We start from the raw sequence: 13936 nt of genomic DNA on the forward strand, positions 1-13936 counted from the left end.
GTGATTGAGTCTTACTATCTCAAAATGTCAAGATGCTCTCCAGAAGCTCATGAGGCATAGTCCTCAGCCTGTCACCATTAGGAGCTGGGGGAGACTTTAGGAGGTGGTACCTGGTGGGAAGTCCAAGGTCACTGGAAGGAGATCCTTGAAGGGGATGGTGGGACACTTGTCTCTTCCACCTCCCTGGATATGAGGTGAGCATTTGACCTGACATGTGTTCTCACTATACTATGTTGCTTTGGTATAAGCTCAAAAGCAATAAGCTAACTGATCATGAACTAAATCCTCCAAACCTAGAGCCAAGATGAATCTTTTCTTTTCCTAAGGTTTTCATATATTTTGTTATAATAACACAAAGTGGACAGAGTGCTTCTGGACCAGAGTATAGACAGCCCCACACCCTGACCTCACTGCTACTCTGTCCCAGTGGATGGAGGTTTATTGATTGACATCTTTTCTGTTACACTTCTGGGCTCTGACAAGCTAAAGCTCATCAGCCTCTCTAGTGCCTTTCTTCAAATGCCTTAAAAGAAAGAGAAAGAATGCAGTTAAAATGAAACCCACAAACTTGCAGCTCTGGCTTTGCAGTCTTCCCTCCCATCCCATTCTCAAGATCTGTGACAGGGGTCCCTGCACCCAACCCCTGATGCCCACCACATTCACCTTGCGGAGCTTGTCCCTCCCTCCTGATGAGTGGATAGCTTCCATTAGGGCACTATGCAGAGATGTGTCTTTTGGAAGTGGCCTTTGAACCACAGGCTTGAATTTTTTCTTTGGCCCAAAAATGCTGGATGATGGAGCATCCTCTGTGTCTTGAACATCTGTAGTTAACGGACTAGGCTTTTCCTCTGTCTGCAAGATGATGTAGCTGGTAGGGCTAGACTCTTTTGGACGGTGAGGAGGCTCACAATTTCCTGAGGCCCGTGCAGAACCATTCATCAGTATCCTCCCAGAGTTACGGGCCTCTGCCAAGAGCAGAGGGGGCGGGGGCGTCCTTTCCGGTGCCTGTGTGGGGTTAGATGGTAAGCTCGTCTTTTGGTTACTTGTAGTTTGCTTTCCATTGAAACCACAGCTTGGTCCCACAGAAACATGATCCCTCTGGGAAGATCTGACTGGGAGGAAATTGGAGTTTCTGTGGACAGCAGCCGGACAGTCTTGAGTCGATGACTTTCCATATGAGCTGCTGACCTCTAACCTGGGATGGTCCCCTGCGGGCATCTGCACACCAGAGTTGCTGGAAAGGCAGACAGAGCCCTGGTCTGAACCGTGCTCAAGCTGTCGCGCCTCTGAGCACAGGTTGGGAGCATCACTGTCTTTCCCCGTGGGAGGTGGTCTAACCAGCTTTGGTTCTTCGTGACCCTTTTCAGCAGTCTTCTTATGTGGTCTCACCACATCAGCATGGACTTTTGGAGGCCCCATCTTCTTGGCAATAGCAGAGGCCACGTACTGGCTGGACGTTCTTCTCTGAGGCTTGAGGAATGTAACTTCTGTGGGGTGAGCTGCTGGCACTTTCACGTGACAAGAGCCTGCTGGGCGTGGCTGGCTGCTCTCTTCCTCCAGGTGTGCCCCATGTTCCTCTGGGGCAGGCTGCTGCTGGGGAGTGGGCAGCGTGAAGGCTGCCTTCAGCACGTTATCCTGCTGCGGTCTCGCTGGTGTGGCAGTGGTGGTGATGGAGGTGGGCCTTTTGGCTGTACACTCTGCCGGCCCATTGAGGCATTTTTCCACTGAGTTGAGCCTCCAGAACTCTTTGACTTTTCCAATAGGCTGTGCGTCTGTTTCGACAATCGCGGATGAGTGGGATATGGTCCTGCTCCCATTCATGTGAGGACTCACCAGATTCCCCAGTTCGTCGATCTTAATGGCACCAGTGGAGAGGGACACATCCCTGTCATAATACCTCATCTCTGATTTGGGAGGAACAATTTTGTATGTAGTCAAGCCATGTCTGAGTCCATAGCTTCCCCCTGAGGTCTGACCATGATGAGACCATGGTGGTAGTGCTGACGTGGAGCTTTCATGGTCACCGTCTTTTTGATTGACTGGTAGTGAATTTACCCTGTGACCTGCCTGTGTCTTCTCGCTCTGAGTAGAACCATTCACCTTGCCCTTATCCTTCGCTTTTAGACCATCTATACAAAGCTTTGAAACATATGAAGTAACTCTGGGGTCTTTTTCAACTGGATTCTCGTCTTCAGATGTGCTGGCGAAGGCTGAAGACTGATTTCTCTTTCTGATCTCTTGGGAAGGAGGGGAGTGGTCAGGCTCTTTTGTGGTTGTCCTTATGTACGGCTGGTTATGCTCCGTCTGAAATGGGGACAGGCGAGATCTTTGGTTGGCCATGTCTCCTATGTTAAAGGAAACAGCATTGTTGCTTCTACTGGCGAACAGTGCCGAATCAACAGGCTCATCGGGAACTTCCCCGATAAATGTAACGGGGATGTCATCCATGCCATTATCAGGGATGGTGGCTTCTTGCAGGCTGTGGTTAGAAACACCATTTGTAGAGCTGGTTAGGGAGCTTGTATCTGTTTCATTATTGTCTTCCATTCCTGCAGAGAAGGACAAACACAATTTGTGACCAATTGGTGCCCCTTGTACTATTTCCAGTGAGTTAATGCGAGCATAGCCAATATTTTGATTTCCCCAGGGATTATTACTGTGTTTTTTTAAAAGCATGTATGCTAAATGTTATCTTGATTATAATCTCTATCTGCCTGAGACCAGAATCGCAACTTTCACCATACAGCAGAGAGCCGTTTGCAGGCCCATGACATTTAGTCACCACGTCTTGCCAAGTCATCCAATTATAAAACAGATTCCTACGTTTGATACTCTGGAAAATGTTCTCAAGTGCCCCGAGATTTTGCCCTTCCTATTTCCCGTGCCCCCCTAGAAGCAAGATACGGAGAATGACTTGTCCTAGCTTTCTTTCTCCAAGAGAGAATAAGTGAGCTTTGATGTCTTCGGTACCATACCAACTCCTCATAGCACTAAAGGACGCAGTGGGTCATGTGGTCACAATGTGTGGGAGACTACACAGCCGCTACAGATTCCCAGCTGTGTCATCCGAATACCGATGAGAAGAGACAGAAAATCGAATTAAACGAACTCAGGGTTGGTTTGAATGCCTGATTTTTATCCCTGTTTTGTTTCTCTAGTTTATTTTTGAGTAGGAAGAAAAGAGTAGTGCAGCTTCCTTTGTCTAAAGGAGTTCCCACGACTTACTGAAGTCATCGGCATCAGCCGTTAACTTATAGTGTTATTTTTCAAGGAACGTGTTAAAGGAGCAGCAGGGCCACGGGGTGCTCCTTGCTAAGGCTGCTTATCATGGACAGAAGATTGTGTATTTTACCAAGTAAGGAAGGGTTAACGTTTTAATAAAGACAGCTGCTTCCCTTTGTGCCATCTTGTGTCTCTCTATGTCATTTTGGCACCCTGGATATTTCTGTCTTCAATGTGTGTAGACTACTACCGAACACACAAAAGCAGTATTGCAAGTCACATATTTTGAAAACTACTGAGACACTTCCTTAATACTGCAAAAAGTAGACTTCAAGAAGAGCCCTCACCCGAGAGAGGAGTTCAGCCCTTACATACAGGCAAAACACATCCGAACCAGGCTGCAATCCCGAGACTTCTTCCTTGTGCAGTCACACCAAACTACTCAAAAAAGTGATTGCCTAGAAGGTCATATGGGAGGCTAGTGAAGTAGGAGGCTTGTGGCTGTTACCTTCCAGGTTTTTATCAAGCTCTGCCAGGGTTTGATGGAAGTGTCCGGTAATGAATAGGTCTTCATCATCATTTGGAGGCATGGTGACTTTCTCGTTTCTGAGGAAGACCAAAGAGAAAGGAAGAGTGCTTAATTTCCTACTATGATTAGTGCGTAGTACTCCATTCCAGAAACTTCAGTTCATATTCAAAATTAAGTAGTCCCCACATTCACTGGGCCACCGCTGTCTTTGTCTACACAGACAGATGTTTGCATAAGTGATGTTTATATACCTGTATATTGTATAAGACATGCAAGCTATGTGTGTCACAGATGATATATTTGGAGTGTTATGTTAATATTAGCTCCCAAAATGTTATCAGTGCCTGAACCACATGTATTTGTACTGTGGTCCACATGTCTCCATTCTGCTATTCCAGCCAAGTAAACATGCTAGTAGGTTTCATGTACATATCTAAGTTGCACCACACCTGGAATTCTAAGAAGTGAGGCACCTGATGACCAGCTGTATGTCATGATGCCAGGGCTGTGTCTCCCTGCTAGACTTTAACGGGTCAGCCTGTTTCTGAACATCTGCATTTTACCAGTGTCCCTCAGGCTGCAGTCACATGGGCTTTAGCTCTGCCACAGGACACTTTTGAACTTCCTGTGCTGCCAGAGAGACTCTCAGAGAGGAGCACATGGGGCTGTATGGGAAGTATCAGGCCTTCAATTTTGCAAGCCCCGTGCCTCCCTCGGTGCTGCCCCTTTGCAGCGATCCACCTATAAGGTTTGGAAAGGGAGGAACAAGCCATTCCTCTACAATCAGGGACTCTCAAACTGTCTGGTGTGTCTCTTTTTCTTCATATTATTGCATCTTAATTCCTGCACTGTGCAGAAGATGGGAGTTATGAGGACTTGGGAAACCTGATTGTGCCACCCACAGAGGTGAACTACTTTTGGATTTTGTTTTTTGTAACCATAAAGACCATGGCAAGATAGACAGAAAACATTTTGCCCACTGTAACAAAAAATTGGTTATCAAAAGAACAAATAATCCAATAAAAAAAATGGGGTACAGACCTAAACAGAGAACTCTCAACAGAGGAATCTAAAATGGCTGAAAGTCACTTAAGGATCATTTGATCAACATCCTTAGCCATAAGAGAAAGGCAAATCAAAACAACACTGAGATTCCATCTTACACCTTAGAATGGCCAAGATCAAAAACACTGATGACAACTTATGCTAGAGAGGATGTGGGGTAAAGGGAACACTTCTCCATTGTTGGTGGGAGTGCAAACTGGTACAGCTTCTTTGGATATCAGTATAGTGATTTCTAAGAAAATTAGGAAACAACCTACTTCATGACCCAGTAATACCACTTTTGGGTATACACCCAAAAGATGTTCAGTCATACCACAAGGACAGGTGCTCAATTACGTTCATAGCCAGAACCTGGAAACAACCTAAATGCCCTTTGGACAAAGAATGGATAAGGAAAATGTGGTACATTTACACAATGGAGTACTACACAGTGGAAAAAATAATGCCATATTGAAATTTTCAGGCAAATAGGTGGATCTAGAAAATATCATATTGAGTAAGGTAACACGGATATCATCTGTACTCACTCATAAGTGGCTTTAAGACATAAGGCAAAGTAAAACCAGCCTACAATTCACAATCCCAGAGAACCTAAACAACAAAGAGGACCCTAAAAAAGACATACATGGATCTAATCTACACAGGAAGTATAAAAAGACAAGAACTCCTGAGTAAATTGGGAGCATGGGGACCTGAAAGGGTATAAAGAGAGGGGAGAGGAAGGGGGGGTGGAGAAAAATATATAGCTCAATTAAAAACAATTTTTAAAACTACTAAAAAAAAAGCTCCCATTCCTGGCCCTCTGTGGCTTCCTTCTTGGAGACCTTTCATAGGAAGCTCCAGAAGATGGCAAACCTCTGTGTTAGAGAAGCAACTGTTGCCTGCTGGACCCCGAATAGAGATTGTTTGCATGAATCACCTTACTACAACCCTCAGAAATGATTTATAAGGTAAATGGTGTTGTCATTGCCATTGTTCCGACAGGAAACTGTCCAGAGAGACCAACCGACATGTGCAAGGTCACACAGCATTCAAAGCCAGGTGCACCTGCTCCAAAGCCTGAGTAAGGATTGGCTGCCTTGACCAGGTGGCCCAGCCATGTCTAGGGTCAAGAGGGACAATGTGGCCCCCTGTGGCACGGGGCATCCTAAGATATGTCGTCCTGCTGCTCAGGAGAGGGAGGTCATGATTTATTTGCGGCACGGGGACAATGGCATATGTGAGACAATCTGAAAGCCGCCTCTACGAGGGCCTTTGCATCTCTTCCTATTGTGCAGAAAACACAGGCATGTCTATGGCAATTGTCTGTCTTCAGTGAAAGCTGAAGGTTCCTTTCCGCTGATTGTTAGAATCGAGGACCAATTTCCATCGTTGCTAATCAGGCCCAGATAATGATGCATGAAATGTGGCTTGTACAGTCCTCACTTACGAAGCAAATAATTTTATTCGAATAAATGAGTCTTTCTTTCTTAGTGACTATGTCCGTTTGGGAGCCAGGAGGTAGCTTCAGGATCTGTCTCGGCTAATGCTCTCCGACAGGCTAGACAAAAGGGGCTGGTCGGAGATGTGTGTGCATGCAGACCAGTTAATAAGGACAGCAAGAGGTGCCCAATTGTCCTTCCCATGGCTTTGCTTTGGGCCTGTAATTGTTTCAGTGTGGTTTACTAAAGCTGTTTCTCTTTCAGGGAATGTGGTGGAAAAAAAAATACATTCAAATATTTACTAGACTATATGGCAGAGAAAAAATATGGAAATTTCTAGGCAAAATGGTATTCAACATGTAAAGCAGATCACTTTTTAGATTTTTACTTGTAGTTTAGAACGCTTAAAGTCCAGCCAAAGAATATTATATATAATAAGGATATATATTCTTCTATATCAAAATATTTGTCTTTGAAGAATGTCTGGCTCTATCACTCAGGAGACAGTGAAGAGAAGGTTCTCAGTAAGAAATAGAACTAAATTCCACCAATTTATTCTAAATGTTAAATTAGAAAAGAAATCACATGAAACTACAATGAATATAACACACACACACACCTGCTGTTGATTTTAAATGAAAAAAAAATATGAAATCATATATCTTTATCTTGGTAAGGAAACAATTCAGTGGGAGGGGAAAATATAACGACAACAGTATTCATTGTGTTCTGTGAAGAAAGCTAAAATATTCAGCAGCAAAGAGAGCTGCCTACGTTGTAAAGGGCAATACGATCAGTAATTCTGACATCAGTGAGCCTGTGGAAAAATACAGTCCAATCAGTAACCATGACAATCAGAGAGCCTATGGAGAAATACAGGCTAACGCTGCTTCTAGCACAATGCATGAAAAAAGCCAAGCACTCTATGTAGGATAACTGGGATGACGTGAGAACACTGCAGACACCCGTGAACAGGGCAAGCTAGGCGTGCGCCTGTGTGCTTCACTGAGAAGGGTTTATGGAGGCTGTTTACCATAAAGCACCTTGTATGATAAAGCTGCTTTTAAAAAGGGCATGCTTACATGTCCCAGTGCTTTTATGTGCATGAGTGTGAAAGTCTAGGAGACTGGACCTCTCTCTAGAGTTTCCCATGTAGGCTAGACTGTCCGCTCAGCGAGCTATGGGGATCCTCCTGTCACGCCTCCATTGTGTTAGAAATAAAGAAACATGTCATCACACTGGGCTTTTTTTTTTTTTTTTTTTTAAGATGCAGGTTCTGGCGATTGGGCTCAGTTCTTCATGATCATATGACTAGCACATTACTGACCTGTTTCCCAGGACTGATGAGCCTACTTTAATGAGCAGATTTTACACTGCTTTCAGACTCTAGTTAAACATTTTTTGTTGTAAATGAGATGAAATGTTTCCCACAAAAATGGTATGTAAGGTCTTCTTTCCTACAGGAGCCTCCTGGCCATCCGTGAGGGAGAAGGCTACAGTCGGGTTTGAGTAGGCTCTGTGATCATCACACTCCTACCCCCCCCCCCCCAGGATCAGTCCCAACTACTCTAGCCATTAGAAACTTAGCTCTAGGTGTGTGGGCTTTCCCCGCTGGTTTCTTCTCTGCATCCAGACCAACTGTCTTGCTCAAGTCTGAGGTTCCACGCTGCTAAAGCGATCCCTTCACCCATGCCCTCTTGCCCTTGACCAGTGCTTTTCCTCTTAGTGCCTCATATAGACTCATAGACTCTCTTCTCCACTCACTGATGTTGGCACCCGGTCTCAGACCCTGCCAGCACACCCCTATCCTCCCATGGTCCTGGCCTTGCTCCCTGACACTTGGATGGGATTTGTGTTCTTAGGGTCAGAGTTATTTGGGAAGGAGTAGACATATGCCAGTAGGAACCAACCTGGGTGCCTTATGGAGCGCACCAAAGTCTGACCATTGCCAGGCCCTTGGCTGAGTCCCTACACTCTCTGAACATGGTCGTTGTGGGTCTCACTGCTTCTTCAGCTTGTCTGAGTTTTGATGTACCTCAAGGATTGCTATTTCCTGGGCCTGAGTGTTTGCATGGAGGGCTATCTAGTCGAGGTCAATGCCCATGTCAATCTACCAATTTTGTTTTCCTAGCTAAGGTTTCTGGGGGGGGGGGTAGGGATCCAGTGGTGTTTGCTTTTCCTCCATACTCATCTCCACTGTTGCAAAGGGTTACACCAAAGCACGGTATTGCCATTCCTCTTTTAATCTTACCTGGACTTAATCACGGGGCCTAAAGAGTAGCTTCCTGGGCTTCCAGGAGAGCACAAGGCATGTAGCACTGAGCAGGGTATACTAGGCAGAAGGCAATGCATCTGCTGACATAAAGCCAATGTGCACGGATGTTTCTTTCCCAGGCTTCCTCCCCCCACGCCCAGCAATGAGCAAATCTTTAGATACAGTTCTCATTGGCAGTTTATTGTGGCTAAGGACCAAGAAAACAGAAAGCCAACAAACATTGAGTGGGCATTTTGCTATCAGCCTTCCCATGTTAAACAAACACAGCCGGAGCTGTTTTCTCACACAGACCTGGAGGTGATGGCTGCAGAGCCATGTTCATGCCACTGGTGCGTAAGGCATGAGGGACAAGCCAAGAGCACTGGGGACTTCCAAGCCCATCTGTCTGGGAGGCTCATCTGCCTCCTCTGCCTCCCCTTTGGGAGCTCAGAGTGGAGAGAGAGGGTGTGCCTCTTATCCAGCTGGGGCAGCTTTCGCCCAGCTTGGTCTCAGCATTTGTTTGTGTGGCTCCAGGCAGATGAGGAGAGGAAATTGTCCCGTCTATTCAGTGCTAGGACAAATAGGAGCGTGGTGAGTTTTTCTTTCCATTTGCTATTGGGAAGAAAAGGTGAAGAGCGTGATGAATAGCACGGTTCTGACTCATCTCGAAGCCTAAGAAATCCACAGCGCATTGTTGTGTTTGCTTTTGATTCGGCCGAGCCTCGCTAAGAAATGTATACGATTGTGGAAAATGTCAAAGAGGAAAATCACGATGTTTTCAGAGAGGAGCTTAATTTGCTTACGGAGACCAAAGCAACCCTGCTACTGCAGAATGATAAGGGCAGCCCCAGAGCAGGCAGCCCGAGAGCAGGCAGCCTGGGAAACTGGATGATTGCTGCATATGCTGACCCCTCGTTGCAGCTGTAAGCATTCCCCAGCGATAAGGCGTCGGAGTCTGACACTGGTGTTTAACACATCGGGGGTGGGGGGGGTCATATGTGTAATTTTACATCTTCTTGCAATCCTGTTTTAAATGAGAGAAGTGAATGCAATTTTCATTACTTTAGTTTTAGCTTTATTTGTACATGTGATTAAAACATTTGTTTACTGGGTACTAGATTTGTTTCTTTTCTACACATACAAATTATTTCAGCTTGGACAGTCATGTTTAGCAGCTAGTATGATTAGGGGCTACGGTCGGGTGCAGCACTCCACAATTTTTTCTGTAGTGTTGGTGATCAAATCAGGGCCTCATGTAAACAAGGCAAGGACTCTACCAAATGAGTGTTGTCCCCAAGGCTTTCCGCATTCGTGTGTATTCTAATTCTCCATTGACGGACTCTACAATATCTAACATGCCTCTAACTGCTCCTGACGCTACCAAGTGCGGATGGTGATGAACGCTCAGGGGTCTACATGGTCATGGTGCAGTTTATAAATGCTCCTGTGGCCCCATGGTTTCTAGACTCTAGGTATCATGGTCTGTGCTACATGAACGACTCCTGACACTTCTGTGACCACCGCTCCTGGAGTTCTGGTTTAAGGATCCAGAGGCTGGATGAGGTAGAATCCAGGGCCCAAGTCCCACTCTAGTCTCTGTCTACATGCAAGGCTGCTTGGAATCACGTGCCCTGCAAGGAGGGGAAGAATTTCTCTCAGACTACAACTATGAACCTCAGTCCTACCGTCCTACCATTTCCCAACGAGCTGGAGCTAGGAAGACCCTTAACGGGTTGTCAGCTAGAGTACAGACAATAGGTGGGATGGGAGAGGGGGTCCTTCCTCACCACAGAAACAAAAACTATACTTCTCTTCACACATATACACTATTTTTAAGTCCTCTGAAAATTCCATACAATGTTGACCATTTTTACCCCATTCCCTACTCTCATCCTCTTCATAGTTCTGCTGATTCCTTCTTTCCAAGTCACCTCCACTCATTATTTTGTTTTTGTTATTATTTGTGACCCACTGAGTTTAATTAGTTTAATTAGTGTGAATATGGATGAGGGATTGTTTATTAGAATATTAATAACGTATCAGTAGCCACAGCACTGAGGAAACTGAGCATCACTACCTGTCAATATAACTCCTGACAAAGTGAGAGGTATGAGGTTTCATGACCCCTCCTGTAAGCACGTGGATGGTGGACAGGCTCCATTTGGTGCAAGTCTTTTGTAGGTAATTACAGCTGCTGTGAGTTCATGGGTACAATGGCCGTGTCATGCATAGCAGACAGTGTTTCCCAATACTCCTCCTCATCCTCTGGCTCTTACATTCTTTCTACCACCTTTTGTGAGGCTGAAGCTATAATGTATTTTCTACTTTGAGAGGCTCTGCATGTGACTGTATTTGGCTCTACCATTAAGAAAAACCCAAATCCACAGAGTCATCTCTCTTAGTCACACTTTACAGCATTTTGCCTTACTGAAGTTCCCCCAAAGAACTTTAGAACTCAGAGTTTCGTGATGCTGAGATAGAGACAGACTGCTTGATGACAGCCAGATTGTTCTGGGGATCCACTGCTTAGAAACATTGCTAGCTGCACTCTTGGTACTCTCAGAGAGGGAGGGGCAGCATCCCTTTTGCTCCTCCCTTCTCTCCCTATTATTTCTATTCAGACAAAGATGTTATAGCTGGAAGAGGAGGCAGGTAAGCAGAGCTGGAAATGATCGTAAGGACTATCCAAAGAATCCCGCTTCTATTATTCCTCCAGGACCTGTAAACGAAAGCAATAGCAACAAGAACAGCATTGCTCACGGCTTTTGAAGGCTAGCAAGCAATATGCCGGCACCATTCTAAGAGGAAATGTCACATATCTCAACTTTACTGAGGAAGAAATGGAAGGGGGAAGTGAATTTGCAGGCTAAAGACACACGTTTGCCAAGCTATCCTGTAAGAATAAAGAATGTTGGCCCGGGTCATCTACAACAGACAGGCGTGAGAGATTTATAAGTCCATCCAGCATGAATTATTGACCATTTCCCTAGGGCAAAGGTACTGGTGAAGCTCAGAGTGGCACTCCTGGGTGTTCCCAGGACAAGAGACCACCACCATATGCATATGTCACTTTAGGCCAGAATTCCTCTTGGGAATTTATTTTGGGTACCAAGTTTAGAGGAAGACAAGAGAAAGGTGATGTGCCAATTTTAGGGTAGAGTTTGAATTCAGGACAATGAAAAATTTGCAACTGGATCTCATCAATTGAGCTGATGGAGAAGTACCCCCTTTTCAAACTGTATCACATACAATAAACTGGAATTATGGCCAACCATTCCCACTTGCTTTATTGTTTTAGAAGACCGAGTTTTACTACTGATGTTCTTCAACTTAAAACCTAGGCTCGAAGGATGCCCATGGTATTCATCCACACAAGCAGCAATGAAGAAGCAGCCCTAGTGGCAATGAGCTAAGTCTCTACCCTCAGTCATACCAAATCAGAGCAGTAAGTCTACCACATGACTGCACAGCAGGAAAAACACAGCTAGTAAAAGAGGATGGCCCTCAAAGTATTCTTGAATAGGTGCTTGGGAGGAAACAATATTTGTACCTAAGATTTAAATATGTAAACCCAGGCAATCCTATACCCCCAAATATGCATGCTATTGACGAGTAAAGACAAAAGAAAGGAGATAATCTGAGAAAAGCGGACCTTTCGAACTTTGATGGGTCACAATTCATCTTTACATGATGTTCAAACAACATTTAGTGACTTCCTGAGTACTGGAGGTGTGGCAAGAGAAGATCTTGTGCTAGCAAAGTGGAAACCACAGGTAGTCCTTATCCCCCTAGTGACTGATCCCATACTGGAGACTTTTTTTTTTTTTTTTTTCCCCGAGACAGGGTTTCTCTGTGGCTTTGGAGCCTGTCCTGGAACTAGCTCTGTAGACCAGGCTGGTCTTGAACTCACAGAGATCCGCCTGCCTCTGCTACTGGAGACTTTCTGCACATTGAGGGTATCCATGGCAACTTACTGGAAACTACTCTAATCCTAGAGTCCTGACGTTGCTTGTTATGGCAAAGGTAACCTCTGATGTCCCTAAACTCCTAGAGTCTGGCATTCAGAGGTGACAGGAGGGACATAATATAGCCTGGTCTCATACCATCATTATGTCTCATGCAGGATGGACCCTTTGGGAACACAAATAGACATATTAATATTAGTTGCAGAAACTAGGCATTGGTTTGGAATTATGCTGGGTAGAGGCAGGAGTTTGGAATGAGAGACAAAACATTAGCCACCCAGAGCAGAGTTCTTGCCCTTGGGGTACATACTCAGGTATAAACACAGTGGGGGGGGGGAAGTACTACAAGGGGCAAGAAGCATGTCCTCCCTAGGAGGTTGCCAGGAAACATATTCCTTATTACTTTCATCGACCACTATTTTCTGTTGGTACTCTTTATTATCTTTCTCCCTTCTAAATGGCCAAGGTTAAGGCTACAGTCCTGTGAGTTCGGTTACTTCACAATGTTACCTTGATTCTGGGCCACTATCCTTTGGAATGGGCTGTAACTTCCCTAATTCTGGCTCCTCCCAGCTTTGGTACCTGGAAGATGCCTGCTCCACCAGGCCCCACCTGCATTCTGCCGAGAAGTCAGCTTACTACTGTTTGTTGGACCCTCAATCCTGCCCCCACTTCTCTGCCTTTTTACAATTCAAGTTTTCAGTGTGGTATTCTGTGGAACTGAACACAAAACTCATGGTTTTTAAGGAGCTTATTTTATGTGTATGAGTGTTTGACTACATGTATGTATGTGTACATACTTACACATACAAGCCTGGTGCCTGTAAAGGTGAGAAGAGTGTATCAACTTGCTCAGATTACAGTTACAGATAGTTGCTAGCCACCATGTGAGCACTGCGAACTGCAAGCATGTCCTCTGTAAGATCAATAAGAGCTCTTAACCATCGAGCCAACCTCCCAGCCCCAGAGCCACCGTTTCCATTAAGAGAGCCATTTTCTCTCTAGCCATGTGACTCATACATCTGCATCTTCACTAAGTGTGAATCCCAGCAGGAAGGTGACACTGAAGAGTCTCCAAACAGTGATTAAGGGAGCACTCATCCTAAAGACCACATGGAGGCCTTCGTAGAGGGATGTTTAAACCCGTGGCCTTGTCTGCAGGGTCTTCAAGAGCTTGCAGAGATTCACAGCTAAGCACTAGGATGAGCTCTGCATGTCCAGGTGAAGAGAGGGAGGAGGGATTATAGGTGCAAAGGGGAGGGTTAGATCATGATAGGGGAATCCACAGAGACAGCTGACTGGAGCTTATGGGAGCTCCTAGACTCTGGACCGACAGCTGGGCAGCTTGCATAGGATCAAACTAGGCCCTCTGCATGTGGGCGACAGTTGTGTGGCTTGGTCTGTTTGTGGGGCCCCTGCCAGTGGGACCAGGATCTATCCCTGGTCCATGAGCTGGCTTTTTGGAGCCCACTCCCTAAGG

At 45.5% G+C, this 13936-nt stretch overlaps 1 protein-coding gene across 7 annotated transcripts in view; it reads right to left on the bottom strand.

Annotated features, from left to right (window-relative positions):
- Cobl (cordon-bleu WH2 repeat protein) overlaps window positions 1-13936 on the bottom strand; it is a 227738-nt gene that overhangs the window by 18756 nt on the left and 195046 nt on the right. For all 7 annotated transcript variants that reach the window (XM_050141257.1, XM_050141262.1, XM_050141259.1 and 4 more), the window contains 2 exons: window positions 3731-3828; window positions 664-2549 (listed from right to left, as the gene is read on the bottom strand). In XM_050141257.1, the coding sequence (XP_049997214.1) occupies window positions 664-2549; window positions 3731-3828 (1984 nt within the window). The remainder of the gene's footprint in view (window positions 1-663; window positions 2550-3730; window positions 3829-13936) is intronic.

The sequence above is a fragment of the Alexandromys fortis genome, unplaced genomic scaffold (assembly GCF_014885135.2).
Source record: "Alexandromys fortis isolate MF-2015 unplaced genomic scaffold, M_Fortis_MF-2015_v1.1 scaffold_7, whole genome shotgun sequence".
In the NCBI taxonomy this organism is placed as follows: Eukaryota; Metazoa; Chordata; class Mammalia; order Rodentia; family Cricetidae; genus Alexandromys; species Alexandromys fortis.